The sequence below is a fragment of the Haliotis rufescens genome, unplaced genomic scaffold (genome assembly GCF_023055435.1).
Source record: "Haliotis rufescens isolate VD_foot unplaced genomic scaffold, xgHalRufe1.0.p SCAF_14, whole genome shotgun sequence".
NCBI classification, from domain to species: Eukaryota; Metazoa; Mollusca; class Gastropoda; order Lepetellida; family Haliotidae; genus Haliotis; species Haliotis rufescens.
Window position 1 is genome coordinate 18785490 of NW_025963824.1, and position 18649 is coordinate 18804138.

General features: G+C 46.3%; 1 protein-coding gene across 5 annotated transcripts in view; it reads right to left on the bottom strand.

Moving 5' to 3' along the window:
* Window positions 1-18649, bottom strand: part of LOC124122870 (alpha-mannosidase 2x-like) — a 116353-nt gene that overhangs the window by 58635 nt on the left and 39069 nt on the right. For all 5 annotated transcript variants that reach the window (XM_048395098.1, XM_048395097.1, XM_048395099.1 and 2 more), the window contains 4 exons: window positions 16692-16819; window positions 8957-9130; window positions 7504-7690; window positions 5800-5977 (listed from right to left, as the gene is read on the bottom strand). In XM_048395098.1, the coding sequence (XP_048251055.1) occupies window positions 5800-5977; window positions 7504-7690; window positions 8957-9130; window positions 16692-16819 (667 nt within the window). The remainder of the gene's footprint in view (window positions 1-5799; window positions 5978-7503; window positions 7691-8956; window positions 9131-16691; window positions 16820-18649) is intronic.

Below are 18649 nucleotides of genomic sequence, written 5' to 3' on the forward strand. Positions count from 1 at the left end.
TCTGTGAGAACAGGATTGTGTCTCGTCAGACAATGTACTGAACTGCATCTGTGAGAACAGGATTGTGCGTTGCCAGACATTTTACTGAAATGATTCTGTGAACAGGATTGTGTGTTGTCAGACAATGTACTGAACTGCATCTGTGAGAACAGGATTGTGTGTTGTCAGACAATGTACTGAACTGCATCTGTGAGAACAGGATTGTGTCTCGTCAGACAATGTACTGAAATGCATCTGTGAGAACAGGATTGTGTTGTCAGACAATGTACTGAACTGCATCTGTGAGAACAGGATGTGTGTTGTCAGACAATGTACTGAACTGCATCTGTGAGAACAGGATGTGTGTTGTCAGACAATGTACTGAACTGCATCTGTGAGAACAGGATGTGTGTTGTCAGACAATGTACTGAACTGCATCTGTTAGAACAGGATTGTGTGTTGTCAGACAATGTACTGAACTGCATCTGTGAGAACAGGATTGTGTCTCGTCAGACAATGTACTGAACTGCATCTGTGAGAACAGGATTGTGTCTCGTCAGACAATGTACTGAACTGCATCCGTGAGAACAGGATGTGTGTTGTCAGACAATGTACCAAACTGCATCTGTGAGAACAGGATTGTGTCTCGTCAGACAATGTACTGAACTGCATCTGTGAGAACAGGATTGTGTTGTCAGACAATGTACCAAACTGCATCTGTGAGAACAGGATTGTGTCTCGTCAGACAATGTACTGAAATGCATCTGTGAGAACAGGATTGTGTTGTCAGACAATGTACTGAACTGCATCTGTGAGAACAGGATTTGTGTTGTCAGACAATGTACTGAACTGCATCTGTGAGAACAGGATGTGTGTTGTCAGACAATGTACTGAACTGCATCTGTGAGAACAGGATGTGTGTTGTCAGACAATGTACTGAACTGCATCTGTTAGAACAGGATTGTGTGTTGTCAGACAATGTACTGAACTGCATCTGTGAGAACAGGATTGTGTCTCGTCAGACAATGTACTGAACTGCATCTGTGAGAACAGGATTGTGTCTCGTCAGACAATGTACTGAACTGCATCCGTGAGAACAGGATGTGTGTTGTCAGACAATGTACTGAACTGCATCTGTGAGAACAGGATGTGTGTTGTCAGACAATGTACTGAACTGCATCTGTTAGAACAGGATTGTGTGTTGTCAGACAATGTACTGAACTGCTTCTGTGAACAGGATTGTGTCTCGTCAGACAATGTACTGAACTGCATCCGTGAGAACAGGATTGTGTGTTGTCAGACAATGTACTGAAATGCTTCTGTGAACAGGATTGTGTGTTGTCAGACAATGTACTGAACTGCATCTGTGAGAACAGGATTGTGTGTTGTCAGACAATGTACTGAACTGCATCTGTGAGAACAGGATTGTGTCTCGTCAGACAATGTACTGAACTGCATCTGTGAGAACAGGATTGTGCGTTGTCAGACATTTTACTGAAATGCTTCTGTGAACAGGATTGTGTGTTGTCAGACAATGTACTGAACTGCATCTGTGAGAACAGGATTGTGTGTTGTCAGACAATGTACCAAACTGCATCTGTGAGAACAGGATTGTGTGTTGTCAGACAATGTACTGAACTGCATCTGTGAGAACAGGATGTGTGTTGTCAGACAATGTACTGAACTGCATCTGTGAGAACAGGATTGTGTGTCGTCAGACAATGTACTGAAATGCTTCTGTGAGAACAGGATTGTGTGTTGTCAGACAATGTACTGAAATGCTTCTGTGAACAGGATTGTGTGTTGTCAGACAATGTACTGAACTGCATCTGTTAGAACAGGATGTGTGTTGTCAGACAATGTACTGAACTGTTTCTGTGAACAGGATTGTGTGTTGTCAGACAATGTATTGAACTGCTTCTGTGAACAGGATTGTGTGTTGTCAGACAATGTACTGAAATGCTTCTGTGAACAGGATTGTGTGTTGTCAGACAATGTACTGAACTGTTTCTGTGAACAGGATTGTGTGTTGTCAGACAATGTACTGAACTGCATCCATGTGAACAGGATTGTGTGTTGTCAGACAATGTACTGAACTGCATCCATGTGAACAGGATTGTGTGTTGTCAGACAATGTACTGAACTGCATCCATGTGAACAGGATTGTGTGTTGTCAGACAATGTACTGAACTGTTTCTGTGAACAGGATGTGTGTTGTCAGACAATGTACTGAACTGTTTCTGTGAACAGGATGTGTGTTGTCAGACAATGTACTGAACTGCATCCATGTGAACAGGATTGTGTGTTGTCAGACAATGTACTGAACTGTTTCTGTGAACAGGATTGTGTGTTGTCAGACAATGTACTGAACTGCATCCATGAGAACAGGATTGTGTGTTGTCAGACAATGTACTGAACTGCATCCATGAGAACAGGATTGTGTGTTGTCAGACAATGTACTGAACTGCATCCATGAGAACAGGATTGTGTGTTGTCAGACAATGTACTGAAATGCTTCTGTGAACAGGATTGTGTGTTGTCAGACAATGTACTGAACTGCATCTGTGAGAACAGGATTGTGTGTTGTCAGACAATGTACTGAACTGCATCCATGTGAACAGGATTGTGTGTTGTCAGACAATGTACTGAACTGCATCTGTGAGAACAGGATTGTGTGTTGTCAGACAATGTACTGAAATGCTTCTGTGAACAGGATTGTGTGTTGTCAGACAATGTACTGAACTGCATCCATGAGAACAGGATTGTGTGTTGTCAGACAATGTACTGAACTGCATCTGTGAGAACAGGATTGTGTGTTGTCAGACAATGTACTGAACTGCATCCATGTGAACAGGATTGTGTGTTGTCAGACAATGTACTGAACTGCATCCATGTGAACAGGATTGTGTGTTGTCAGACAATGTACTGAACTGTTTCTGTGAACAGGATATGTGTTGTCAGACAATGTACTGAAATGCTTCTGTGAGAACAGGATTGTGTGTTGTCAGACAATGTACTGAAATGCTTCTGTGAACAGGATTGTGTGTTGTCAGACAATGTATTGAACTGCTTCTGTGAACAGGATTGTGTGTTGTCAGACAATGTACTGAAATGCTTCTGTGAACAGGATTGTGTGTTGTCAGACAATGTACTGAACTGCATCCATGAGAACAGGATGTGTGTTGTCAGACAATGTACTGAACTGCATCCATGTGAACAGGATTGTGTGTTGTCAGACAATGTACTGAACTGTTTCTGTGAACAGGATTGTGTGTTGTCAGACAATGTACTGAACTGCATCCATGTGAACAGGATTGTGTGTTGTCAGACAATGTACTGAACTGTTTCTGTGAACAGGATTGTGTGTTGTCAGACAATGTACTGAACTGCATCCATGTGAACAGGATTGTGTGTTGTCAGACAATGTACTGAACTGTTTCTGTGAACAGGATTGTGTGTTGTCAGACAATGTATTGAACTGCTTCTGTGAACAGGATTGTGTGTTGTCAGACAATGTACTGAACTGTTTCTGTGAACAGGATTGTGTGTTGTCAGACAATGTACTGAACTGCATCCATGTGAACAGGATTGTGTGTTGTCAGACAATGTACTGAAATACTTCTGTGAACAGGATTGTGTGTTGTCAGACAATGTACTGAAATACTTCTGTGAACAGGATTGTGTGTTGTCAGACAATGTACTGAACTGCATCCATGTGAACAGGATTGTGTGTTGTCAGACAATGTACTGAACTGCATCCATGTGAACAGGATTGTGTGTTGTCAGACAATGTACTGAACTGCATCCATGTGAACAGGATTGTGTGTTGTCAGACAATGTACTGAACTGTTTCTGTGAACAGGATGTGTGTTGTCAGACAATGTACTGAACTGTTTCTGTGAACAGGATGTGTGTTGTCAGACAATGTACTGAACTGCATCCATGTGAACAGGATTGTGTGTTGTCAGACAATGTACTGAACTGTTTCTGTGAACAGGATTGTGTGTTGTCAGACAATGTACTGAACTGCATCCATGAGAACAGGATTGTGTGTTGTCAGACAATGTACTGAACTGCATCCATGAGAACAGGATTGTGTGTTGTCAGACAATGTACTGAACTGCATCCATGAGAACAGGATTGTGTGTTGTCAGACAATGTACTGAAATGCTTCTGTGAACAGGATTGTGTGTTGTCAGACAATGTACTGAACTGCATCTGTGAGAACAGGATTGTGTGTTGTCAGACAATGTACTGAACTGCATCCATGTGAACAGGATTGTGTGTTGTCAGACAATGTACTGAACTGCATCTGTGAGAACAGGATTGTGTGTTGTCAGACAATGTACTGAAATGCTTCTGTGAACAGGATTGTGTGTTGTCAGACAATGTACTGAACTGCATCCATGAGAACAGGATTGTGTGTTGTCAGACAATGTACTGAACTGCATCTGTGAGAACAGGATTGTGTGTTGTCAGACAATGTACTGAACTGCATCCATGTGAACAGGATTGTGTGTTGTCAGACAATGTACTGAACTGCATCCATGTGAACAGGATTGTGTGTTGTCAGACAATGTACTGAACTGTTTCTGTGAACAGGATATGTGTTGTCAGACAATGTACTGAAATGCTTCTGTGAGAACAGGATTGTGTGTTGTCAGACAATGTACTGAAATGCTTCTGTGAACAGGATTGTGTGTTGTCAGACAATGTATTGAACTGCTTCTGTGAACAGGATTGTGTGTTGTCAGACAATGTACTGAAATGCTTCTGTGAACAGGATTGTGTGTTGTCAGACAATGTACTGAACTGCATCCATGAGAACAGGATGTGTGTTGTCAGACAATGTACTGAACTGCATCCATGTGAACAGGATTGTGTGTTGTCAGACAATGTACTGAACTGTTTCTGTGAACAGGATTGTGTGTTGTCAGACAATGTACTGAACTGCATCCATGTGAACAGGATTGTGTGTTGTCAGACAATGTACTGAACTGTTTCTGTGAACAGGATTGTGTGTTGTCAGACAATGTACTGAACTGCATCCATGTGAACAGGATTGTGTGTTGTCAGACAATGTACTGAACTGTTTCTGTGAACAGGATTGTGTGTTGTCAGACAATGTATTGAACTGCTTCTGTGAACAGGATTGTGTGTTGTCAGACAATGTACTGAACTGTTTCTGTGAACAGGATTGTGTGTTGTCAGACAATGTACTGAACTGCATCCATGTGAACAGGATTGTGTGTTGTCAGACAATGTACTGAAATACTTCTGTGAACAGGATTGTGTGTTGTCAGACAATGTACTGAAATACTTCTGTGAACAGGATTGTGTGTTGTCAGACAATGTACTGAACTGCATCCATGTGAACAGGATTGTGTGTTGTCAGACAATGTACTGAACTGCATCCATGAGAACAGGATTGTGTGTTGTCAGACAATGTACTGAACTGCATCCATGTGAACAGGATGTGTGTTGTCAGACAATGTACTGAACTGTTTCTGTGAACAGGATTGTGTGTTGTCAGACAATGTACTGAACTGTTTCTGTGAACAGGATTGTGTGTTGTCAGACAATGTACTGAACTGTTTCTGTGAGAACAGGATTGTGTGTTGTCAGTTAATATACCGAAAAGGATCTGTGAGAACAGGATTGTTTGTAGAGTGTACAGTCTGTCCTAAACATATAAATCTGATATGAATCACACAAATATCGTATTGTGGACATGACGTGTTCAATCAACAAAGTCGACAGTCAACTGTTTATTTCTAAGGGCAGGGATGTCTGTGCTGATAGCAGTCTTTCAATGTATACCTGAGTATTGAGTTCTGAATGTGAGTTGACATAGTTGAAGATCTTCTGGTAGTTGGAGTACTGCTTGTCCCACTCATCGGCCTGGTCGTACCGGAAGTCATCCCCAAGAGGGATCAACAGCACATCGGTCTTGTACAGCTGGGCTTTCTTCCGATATTGGTCCAACAAGGTCAGGGACCTACAACACACATCACCTCCTGTACCTCACTCCTGTATCTCTCCCCACAACAACACATATCACCTCCTCTATCTCAGCCCACTACATTACACATCTCCTCCTGTATCTCACCCCACTACATCACACATCTCCTCCTGTATCTCAACCCACTACATCACACATCACCTCCTGTATCTCTCCCCACTACATCACACATCTCCTCCTGTATCTCGTCCCACTACATCACACATCACCTCCTGTACCTCACTCCTGTATCTCACCCCACTACATCACACATCTCCTCCTGTATCTCTCCCCACTACATTACACATCTCCTCCTGTATCTCTCCCCACTACATCACACATCTCCTCCTGTATCTCGTCCCACTACATCACACATCACCTCCTGTATCTCAGCCCACTACATTACACATCTCCTCCTGTATCTCACCCAACTACATCACACATCTCCTCCTGTATCTCAGCACACTCCATCACACATCTCCTACCTGTATCTCACCCCACTACATCACACATCACCTCCTGTATCTCAGCCCACTACATTACACATCTCCTCCTGTATCTCACCCCACTACATCACACATCACCTCCTGTATCTCACCCCACTACATTACACATCTCCTCCTGTATCTCAGCACACTCCATCACACATCTCCTCCTGTATCTCACCCCACTACATCACACATCTCCTCCTGTATCTCAGCCCACTACATTACACATCTCCTCCTGTATCTCACCCCACTACATCACACATCTCCTCCTGTATCTCACCCCACTACATCACACATCACCTCCTGTATCTCAGCCCACTACATTACACATCTCCTCCTGTATCTCACCCCACTACATTACACATCTCCTCCTGTATCTCACCCCACTACATCACACATCTCCTCCTGTATCTCACCCCACTACATTACACATCTCCTCCTGTATCTCACCCCACTACATCACACATCACCTCCTGTATCTCAGCACACTCCATCACACATCTCCTACCTGTATCTCACCCCACTACATCACACATCTCCTCCTGTATCTCACCCCACTACATCACACATCACCTCCTGTATCTCAGCCCACTACATTACACATCTCCTCCTGTATCTCACCCCACTACATCACACATCTCCTCCTGTATCTCACCCCACTACATCACACATCAAACCATGTCAGCGAGCCTGACCATCCGATCCAATGTGTACCTCTCTGTCACATTGACCACCACCTATATTGACAATGTGTACCTCTCTGTCACATTGAGCTCCTATAGTGACAATGTGTACCTCTCTGTCACATTGACCACCACCTATATTGACAATGTGTACCTCTCTGTCACATTGACCACCACCTATATTGACAATGTGTACCTCTCTGTCACATTGAGCTCCTATAGTGACAATACGTACCTCTCTGTCACATTGACCACCTATATTGACAATGTGTACCTCTCTGTCACATTGAGCTCCTATAGTGACAATACGTACCTCTCTGTCACATTGACCACCTATATTGACAATACGTACCTCTCGGCCACATTGCCATCATTGACCGACACAGGGTTCAGCTTCCAGGGGCACTTGTACTTGGATCCTGGCAGCCGGCGGAAGTCGAATGTGCAGCAGACCTTGGGGTCCGGGCCACATGTGTGAGGGACATCATAGGAGTAGAAGGGCATCATGTGGCAGAACATATCCGTGCCTCCCTCGTTGTCTGACAACACAACATGCTACAATCAGTACTTCAGGCCCTTTAGGAGTCATACTTCATTAGTAATTGAAGCTGGTAGGAAGCAATGACAAATACCAACTATATTTCAGTGTCAGTTCACAATATTCTATATACGAGTGTATATTTCACTTTACTGTGACACTGCCACTCACTTTACTGTGACGCTTCCACCCACTTTACCACCCACTTTACTGTGACACTTCCACCCACTTTACTGTGACGCTGCCACCCACTTTACTGTGACACTTCCACCCACTTTACTGTGAGGCTGCCACCCACTTTACTGTGACGCTTCCACCCACTTTACTGTGACGCTGCCACCAACTTTACTGTGACGCTGCCACCCACTTTACTGTGACGCTTCCACCCACTTTACTGTGACACTGCCACCCACTTTACTGTGATGCTGCCACCCACTTTACTGTGATGCTGCCACCCACTTTACTGTGACGCTTCCACCTACTTGACTGTGACACTGCCACCCACTTTACTGTGACACTGCCACCCACTTTACTGTGACGCTTCCACCCACTTTACTGAGACGCTTCCACCCACTTTACTGTGATGCTGCCACCCACTTTACTGTGACGCTTCCACCTACTTTACTGTGACACTGCCACCTACTTTACTGTGACGCTGCCACCCACTTTACTGTGACACTGCCACCTACTTTACTGTGACACTGCCACCCACTTTACTGTGATGCTGCCACCCACTTTACTGTGATGCTGCCACCTACTTTACTGTGACACTGCCACCTACTTTACTGTGACACTGCCACCCACTTTACTGTGACACTGCCACCCACTTTACTGTGACACTGCCACCCACTTTACTGTGATGCTGCCACCTTCTTGACTGTGACACTGCCACCCACTTTACTGTGACACTGCCACCCACTTTACTGTGATGCTGCCACCTACTTTACTGTGACACTGCCACCCACTTTACTGTGATGCTGCCACCTTCTTGACTGTGACACTGCCACCCACTTTACTGTGACACTGCCACCCACTTTACTGTGACTCTGCCACCCACTTTACTGTGATGCTGCCACCTTCTTGACTGTGACACTGCCACCCACTTTACTGTGATGCTGCCACCTTCTTGACTGTGACACTGCCACCCACTTTACTGTGATGCTGCCACCCACTTTACTGTGACGCTGCCACCCACTTTACTGTGATGCTGCCACCCACTTTACTGTGACACTTCCAACCACTTTAATGTCACTCCTATGGCACATACCCCACTGCTGCCTCCACATGAACTCCATTGCTTTCTTCTGTGCCAAGTGTTTCTTGATGGAGTAGTGCACACGTTGTATGAGCATGCTCTTCAGACCTGTGCGCTTCAGTATGTAGGCCATGGTGGAGGAGTACCCAAAAGGGTCTATTGCCCAGCCTGACTGGGGCTTCACACCTGCACCAGACGCACATTGTCATCACACATTCAAAACTAAAAATGGTTTCAGACTGAAGGAGACCTATAGAAATGAGAGGATACAACATAACATTGAAGGAGTAGAGCTGTACTTATTGTGACCATACACATGATGGGATTCTACCACAGTCAAACTCCTTATGCACATGATGAAAGATGTTATCAGTCAGAAAGGTCACCAGAGAAGGGTAACATGGCATCTGTAGGATGACTCTGACCGACAATCGTTCAGTCCACCGTATGAGATACCACCCCTCTCTCCTGTCTGTGAAGTCTACGGCTTAAAATATCAGCAAAAACAGCTACTTAACATAAGGTGCAAGCATTCATATCCATATCCAATATTTTCTCCATAGATAGTGAGGCTTGATCAACATGAAACATGTAACAACATTTCAACAATGAAGTCTTTGAATGGCATTTAGGAGGGATACACATAAGGAAGAGAATTAAGGGATGTCAACTTCTTTATTATGAGGAACACAACATTTCGGAGTATATACTTACTTGACCTGATGAAGGAGTAAATATATAGTCAGAAATGTTGCATTCCTCATAATAAACAAGTTTACATCCATAAAATCTCTTCCTTATTTCAACAATACTTCTTAATCTGCAACAAAAGGCATTTTTTATCAATGCTCTAATTTTTGAAACAAAACTTGTAGAATTTTCCTATTCGGAATATTCTATAAGTAATACGTTACCACTGTTATACCGAGGCTGTTGTCTCCCACAACTGCTGCTATAGCGAAATCTACCACAGAGATCTCAATTACCTCATGCAGCACGTGCGTAGCCACCTAGCTGCCATGTGACACCCTTCACTCTTGTCTCCTGCGAGAGCAAGTGCTCGGGGGACGGACGGGCGGGCAGCAGCCCAGTGGTAACGTATTACTTATAGAATATTCCGAATAGGAAAATTCTACAAATTACATTAAGTAATACGTTACCACTGTTATACCGAGGCTGACTACCACAGTAGGCGGTGGGGAGCACCTACAACCCGAATCCTGACTGCTAGCGTTCCTTCCGACCAGCGGAAGTAAACACCAAGGCGGAAGCACTCGATGCGCATGCACCTAGCTAGGCGTTACCCTATAGGAATACCAAAGCACTGTCATGCGCATACCGTAAGGCTCAATCGTCATTGCCAAAACGATTGGTGACTCCAAACGGCCCCACTGGATAGGTATTTCATCGCCGCAGCGGATGAGAACACTGTATCCGCGTGAGCTAAATCTTAGATCAGGTTAAACAGTCGAAAAGAGGGAAATTAATTTCCTTCAGACCGTATATCCCAGAGCAAGCCTACTGAAAGTATGCATTAGGCGCGTGACCTAATTCCAGTATTCGTAAGCATGTATCGCAAGGTTGGAATACACGACAGACAATTAAATGCATAATTGTCAAAATACAAATAAGGACAAAACACACATAAAGCCGCCTCACCTGTGGTGTGAGTGCGCTGGTTTGCAGGACCCCCACTCCTGTACCCACGGCGTGGGAACATTGGAGACGACCCAGATTGACCACCGTGCAAGGACTGACGACTGCGGAGTTTGAAATTGCGCTGGACACACCCCCTAGATGACCGCTTGTGCCGCGATCAGCGGCCCAAGACGGTGCACCCCCTCCACGTCTTCATCAGAAACCTTTCTGAGGTAATGATTGGCAAAAACCGAGTCAGAACGCCAGTAACAACCTCGTAATATTCTGTGAACAGAGATATTCGAGTGTAGGGCAAATGTTGCCGCTAGCGCCCTGATCTCGTGCGGGTTTGACCCCGCTACCGGTAACCCCCGAGACCGGTACGCCAGATTGATGACAGAACGAAGCCACAACGCAATCGAGTTGCGAGTTATGTCAACCGTGCGATTAGGGTTACACGATATGAACAGACGGTCACGCCCTTGTCTACGTTCATTCGAAGCCTTAAGATAATACTTAAGGGCCCTAACCGGACACAGCGCTCTGTCCTCAGTATCAGCAGGATGTAAGATTTCTTTGAGTGATCTTACAGTGAATTCTCTCTCCGCTTGCCCGACTCTCTGATTCTTGGCGACGAAGCCCATGAGCAGGCCCAGGCGGACCGCTCCTTCGTCACCCCTATCGAATCGTACCTTGGCGACATCGAGTGCATGAATTTTGGATACACGTGCCGCCGTGGCAAAGGAGAGGAGAAATGCTGTTTTCCAAGTCACATGCCGGAACGAAGCACTATGCAAGGGTTCATACGGAGCTTCCGTAAGTGATTGCAACACTAGGGAAAGATCCCAGGCCGGTGCCCGAAGGCGGCCCTTCTTAAGATCGTGCTGTTTGAAACCCTTGATAATACCCCGTATCACCAGCTCTTTGGAGAGACTGGTACCCATAGCAACGTCCCGTACCGTAGCAACGGACGAGACATAGTTGGCAATGGAACCCCCGGAGAGTTTCCGGGTCTCTCGCAAGTGAGACATGAAACGAGCAATATCCTGCACAGATACCTTATCTGGCGAATGAATGTGATGTTTACAACACCACTTCGTGAAAATAACCCAACGTGCATTATACACCTTCTGGGTAGAATCACGATGCATACTAACGTATGCCCGAGACGCCCAGCGAGAAAAACCTTTACTCCTCAGACGCTCGGTGACAACATCCACGCGTGCAGATTGAACTGCCCTGCGTTTGGATGAAGCTGACGGGTGTAAGGGTGGATCAAGAGATCCGGTCTCACAGGCAGTGGGAGTGGCGACTGCGTGACCTGGGTCAGCAAGTCGGGGTACCACGATCTGTTCGGCCACATGGGCGCGATCAGTAACATTCGACAGCGAACTCCTCGAAGCCGGCTTAGAATGTGTGGTATCAACGCTGTCGGTGGGTAAGCATAAGCGTCCAAGCCCGTCCAGTCTAACGCGAGAGCATCGTGATCGATGGCCCTCGGGTCCGGGACTGGTGATACAAACAACGGGAGTTGATTGTTGAACCGCGTTGCGAACAGGTCGACCATCGGACGACCCAAACGTTCGCACAGCCACTGAAACACTACTGGGTTCAGCATCCACTCTGTGGGGCTCGGATCCCGAGGCCTCGATAGAGCATCGGCCAGTACGTTCCGCACACCTGGGATGTGACGGGCGCGTATCTGGCACGGGACACTGTCCACCAGAGCGTAAAACTCGAACGTGAGATCGAGCAGCGAGTGACTGTGGGTTCCCCCCAGTTTGTTCACATAGGACACTACCGTCGTGTTGTCGGTCGCCAGCATGAGCCGGGCGTCGACGAGACGATGCTTCCAGTGATTGACTGCGTTGATCACTGCCTTGAACTCGAGACAATTGATGTGAAGACCTAGTTCGTCTACGCACCACAGCCCCGAGCTCACCTCCCCCTCTAGATGGGCGCCCCAGCCCACTAGAGAGGCGTCTGTATACAGGTTCAACGTGGCCCGGTAGGGCCGCATAGAGACTCCTGATAAGACATTGTAAGGGACCGTCCACCACTCCAGATGCGGTCGGAGCCGATCCGGGAGGGCGACGGTCGCACTGTTCACCTCCGTTGCTAACAACTGGATTAAAAACCGTTGCAGCGGGCGGAGTTGGAGACGACCCTGTACGGTGCAGTCCTGGGCTGACACAAGTAGCCCTAACAGCTGTTCCCAAAAGTGAACAGTCTGTTGCACCGCTAAGACTTTGGCAATCATCGCCTGAATTTTGTGCCACCGGTCTGGGGGGACAAATAGGCGATGGGACACCGTGTTGAACCGACCTCCGATGAACTGCAAGTTCTGAGAAGGGGTTAACTCGCTCTTGGGGAGATTGACAATCCACCCCAATTGCTCCAAGAGCCGACGTGCGAAAACGAGATGGCGTGACAGGGTGTCCGACATTCGATTTGCTACTAGCGAGTCGTCCAGGTACGCGAAGTACCGGACACCCCTCCGGTGGAGGAACCCCACTATGGGGGTGGTTAACCGGGTGAACAGCCAGGGAGCGGACGAAAGACCGAATGGGAGTACAACCCACTCGTAGTGCCAGCCTTGAAAGACAAACCTGAGATACCTGTGATGATCCGAGTGAATCGGAACATGCAGATAAACATCCTTCAGGTCGATCGAAGCTAGCCAGTCGGCCGGCATGATCAGTGCTTTCAGGTCCGTCAAGCTCAACATTCTGAACTTGGGCGGCTTGCGCAGGTAGAACTCGTTGAACGATTTCAAGTTGTGAATCATTCTGAGTTCGGCACTGTCCTTCTTGGGAACGAGAAATATCCTGGAGTAAAACCCCGGTGTTATTTCTGGTAGAGCTAACTCCCGAACTGCCCTCTTCTCCACCAACCTGCCGATGGCATCGGCGAGGAAGGGAAGATCGGTTTCCGAATAGAAACCTGCCGACGGGGCAACGGTGAGCGGCGGATTCGCTTTGAGATCGAGCCGATAGCCGTACCGAATCGTGAGGGGGGCCGGACGGGCTGCGGCAGGCGCAACTGTCCAGGGCCGTGTGACTCGGGTTCGCCTACGGGCCAACCGAAGTTGGCGCTGTCGGCATACGAACCCCTCCAATGAGAGTCACCTGGAGGGGCCCTTGCCGTCCTTAGACGACTTGGGCTTCCCCCAGTTCCCCTTCTTCCCGCGAAAGGGCTGCTGAGAACCCTTACCGGAGCCCTCAGAGCGGGGCTTCTTCCCGGAGGAAGAAGGACCCGACCCCTTAGGCCTGCCGGACGCAGCAACCTGGGGCGCGCTCCGCTTCGGAGCGGCACCCAGGCGCCTATGCAAGGACCCCACAAGATCCAGTGTGTGCCGAGAGGCCTCGGCAGACACAGCGGCCTGTTGTTCCTTCAGAACCCCAGGGATCTTGTTATTAAACAGGGTCCGAGCAGACCAAGGCTGCGAAAGGAGCACCTCCTGATTGGCAGCGTCCAACCCTGAAGCAACCAGATACGACTGGCGCCGAAGAAAATGGCACGTGCCGGAAACAAAGGCCGAAGCCCCGGCAACGTACTCCAGGGAAGCATTCAAACCGAGCAAGCAGTTGTAAATGCGCTGGTCACGGTCCGTGGGAGAACCTTCGACCAGACTGGCCGCCGCAGCCAGGTATGTGTCTCCGTGAGACATAGCCAGCATGGAGTGTCGAGCGAGGGTGTCCAGCTGTTGCAGGGTACCTTGCGGTACCGTGGCAACCGGTGGGGCACGGACCCCCAAACGCTCCACATGGGCTTCCGCAGAAGGACCAGCCTCGGGAAAGGCAAGGTCATGAACTGGGAAAGACCCTTTTCTCCACGACGGGGGAGGTAACGGGAGACCCCGACCGGAGGCAGCCGTGAAGGCTTTCTCCAAAGACGGCTTAATCCCGCGCAGCAAGGTTGATGCCGGGAAAGCCTTGTTGGACGACTCGTCGTATACCTCGGAGGAACCCACGGAACCGTGGATACCCCGCGGTATCGGCAGGGGCTTTGGCATGTCCTCGAAGAGGTCATACACCATGGCCACGCGGTCCTTAACAGATAGCGGAAGCAACGGTTCGGGGGAAGGACCGGTAACCACGGCAGCCGGCGCCGTACCGGTGGACCCCGCGTCCGAACCCGCGGCCACCGAAGAGGCCGGGGACGGAACAGCCAGCGGCCTATCTTGCGATAAGGCCGCCAGCTTGGAGTCCACAATTTGCGACAACAATGCGGCGACGGAAGCCCCAGACAGCCCGAGGGCCGCAAGGGGATCCGCCGCAGCCGACAAGGAGGTGCCCGCACGGGGGCCCCGACCGGACAAACCGGCCACCACAGGGGTGGAAACGGACTGCGCGCACAGCCGGTACCGCTCAAACTCCGCAGGTCCCAGACCTTCGCACAGGGTGCACCGGGTTTCCTCGCAAGGAACCCTGCACCACGGGCAACGATCGTGGGGATCCCGGGACGACAAAAACTTTCTGCACACCCCACAACTCCGAGGAACAGGGGTAGAGGGGGTGGAGACAGGGGACATATCCATGTCAGACATTGATTGTTTTCTAGAAACAAAGAACAAAACATGGTTACAACGCACGCACCACAATGATTCACAAACGAACATTTTCACAAGAAAATAAACGAGCAATGTGAACATATAACATACACATATAACTTTTACTAAAGAAATAAGTTATGTTAACCCCCAAAACAGACAAGAACAGGGGAAACGTAAAACACAACGTGCATACGCGAACCCCGCAAGTATATAGAAAAAAGGGCGGGAAAAATTTTCCGTTTGGCGGCAAAATTATAACCAAGCGTAGCTACCGCAACGCCCCATAAAAGCACAGTTTATTAGAGAATAAACGATAATAAATATCACCAAATCTTCAAGGAACGCTTCAGCAGGAGAAAACACGTCTTGCTAAGCAGACGAAGGAGACAAGAGTGAAGGGTGTCACATGGCAGCTAGGTGGCTACGCACGTGCTGCATGAGGTAATTGAGATCTCTGTGGTAGATTTCGCTATAGCAGCAGTTGTGGGAGACAACAGCCTCGGTATAACAGTGGTAACGTATTACTTAATGTAATTAATTTAGTTCATTGATTTTATAACACTTCAACCTTATTATGGCGACAAACATTTGTGCTGAGTTCTAGGGAAAAATAAAAACTAACTTGCATTTGAATATTCATGACTTTGTATACCTGACACAACACATTGCAATTTTCGTCTTCATTTCGATCATACAACACAGATCCAAAAACGTGCCTCTTCTACATCCGGGGAGCCTGCTATCCTTGGTTGCCAACACAGCACACAGCTTGACACCCACCCAAACTGATAGAATCCCTCTACATCATCCACAGATAGATGTCTCAGAATGTAATTAGTGAAGATGCTGTCTGGTTGCAGATGGATTTTCAGGCAGTGGGAAGGCAGGATTTGACACGAAGACTGAAAGTTGGTTGTTTTATCTTGTAGTAAACAGGACAATGACTGGGGCAGCAGACACCTGGAGAAAGGGATGTGTTGTTGTTGGACCTAGGGATCCTGGTCATTGAAGAAACAATCGTCTGTGTAGGAGTGGAAGCTGAACCCCTGCTGAGTTAGAGTGCAACTACTGGAGTGGTCATCCATGTAAATGACCACGGGGCAAGGAACTGCCATTGGAAATGTCTCCCTACAGGAACATACTGAAGCGCTGGTGCTCTTGAAGTCAAGTGACATCATGAAATCCCCATAGCTGATGGTTAGATGTAAATCCTTGAGAGACAACAATCTTCTCTGCTTGCTACTGTTTCACAAAGCATCAGAACAACCTTTCGCAAACTATGACTTTTGGCAATTGCAATGTGTTGTGTCAGGATAAGAATAAGAAATAATACTTTTGTTTTTTGCAACATTGTCTGTGTCGCTTGAAGTTAGGTGCCTTTCATGATGCCTTGAGCCTTCTTCTAACCATTATCTTGTACACAAAGGATGAGCTCTCTGAACGTGTGGATCAGGAGGTCTCAAACAAATTGGGGTGTCATCGTTCATGCAAATAAGCAAATTAAGTTTAGCTGCATCAGTGGTGTGCTTTCAGAGAAGAAGGTGATTCACTGACCTAGTGTTCCAGCCAGCCACTGATGGCCCTCCAGCAGCTGGTCTATCATGGCGAAGTAGTGGGCGTTGGCTTCATCCGTCATAACCCACCCTCCTGTCACAATCTCCAGCTGACCATTGTCTACCAGGCTGGAATAAATGTACATATAATAACAAACTTACAATTTAGGTTAAAAATGACATTTACCGTATTCCTAATAAGCGCCCAGGGCGCTCTCAAAATTAGAAATAGGGGGCGCTTATTAGAATATTATTTTTAGTTGAAAGATCGTAAATTTTGTGATTTATGCTAACAGCCTGAAATGTTTACATACGATAGATATATTTTTCAAGAATTTAATTGCCCATAATTAAGGGTGATATAACACACGAGTGCGTATTATGCACGAATAAATAAGTCTTGTGTACATTGATCAATCAGAAGGGGTGCTGGTTGGGATTGTTCACTAGCCAATATATTAGCAAATATCGCCGTGGGCGCTTATTAGAGTGGGGCGCTTATTACGTCGAATACGGTATTTAGTACCTTCCAGAAACGTGTTTGCATTACTTTCAAAAACAGAAGCATCCCCATCCCAACTTTTCCTGAATGACTGAAAAAATTCCCATCATCATGAGCCAATCAGGCGACAGCTGACCACACTAATAACCATCTATATTCATCTTTGATACCCAATGCTACAGTACAACTAGTCCTGTGAATCTAGCTGCCTAAAATAATCACTTCCAGTTTAATTATATTTCTTACAAGAGGAAGTCTCATGCCTGTAGTTACCTTAACAACAAAGTCATAAGCACTGCCAGTTTAATCTGGGAAAACCCTTGTCTAGTGCATGACAACATTAAAGCACGAAGTCCCCAGACATCTACAGTAAAGTCGTCAAAGTGACCTTAATCTAGGATTGGCAGCCTCAATTTATCTACAGCTCACCACTTGGCTGCCTAAAAGTAAACATAAGAGAAGTCATTATCTATCTTACCTGCAGATGACGTTAAATAACTCTAGTTTGCAAGGCCAATGTCATTCACATAATTAATTCTAAATGTTTCACGTCATCATTCTTATTTATTTACAGTTAATACAATTACAGGGGTTTCATTACTAGCTAGGTTATGTTGTACTCTTTTGCATATGCATTAACTTAAGTGATTTTGTACCAAAAGAAAGTCCCATGCCTCCATGTAACTTAATGTTAGTTATTGGAGTAATTTCAAAATGTGTAAGATATTTTGTTTGAATTTAGCATCTTATCAAACAGGTTATCCTAAAAATGTGCTTTAATCCTAAATTGTTTGTTCTCTATGTCTGAACAAGGTTAATTATGTCTCATTGAAAACATGGCATGTGCTCTTACAAACACGTCGGTTGGTTCCGAACACTAAGGAGCAGAACTACCTTAACAATGACCATTCCAGTAACTTTGCCCTTCAATGAATGTTGCCGAAAACCTGATCACTCAAATGCCCAACCCTAAAGATAATGTTACAAATTTCATCACACAACCATGAGCATTATTTTAGTTATTATGAACATAATACATTTTTAAACGTATGACCTTGAAGTAAATTTGACTTTCAATATCACTTGCGAGCTTTACAAGAACATTACAAAGGACTAATCAGCATACACACCAAATATAATACTTTCATAAAGTAATCTGAAATCTTATGAAATTGTGTCATGTGACCTCTTGTGACCTTGACCTTGAATGAAGGTCACCCACAATTTTGAAGCAATTGAGAACCCACTTTAGAGATTATGTATTGATTTGCTTGCTAATGTAACTGAGCATGACAAGAGACTGGGCTACTGTCTGTAAGGACAGAGTAAATAAACTTAGAGGCAATATCTACACACATCTCTGAACACTGATTGGTTACCCGTGATATATGAAGATTTCGATATTACAAAGGGCGCATGTTATTTATTTATTTAACCTGAACAAACAGAAAAAAAGA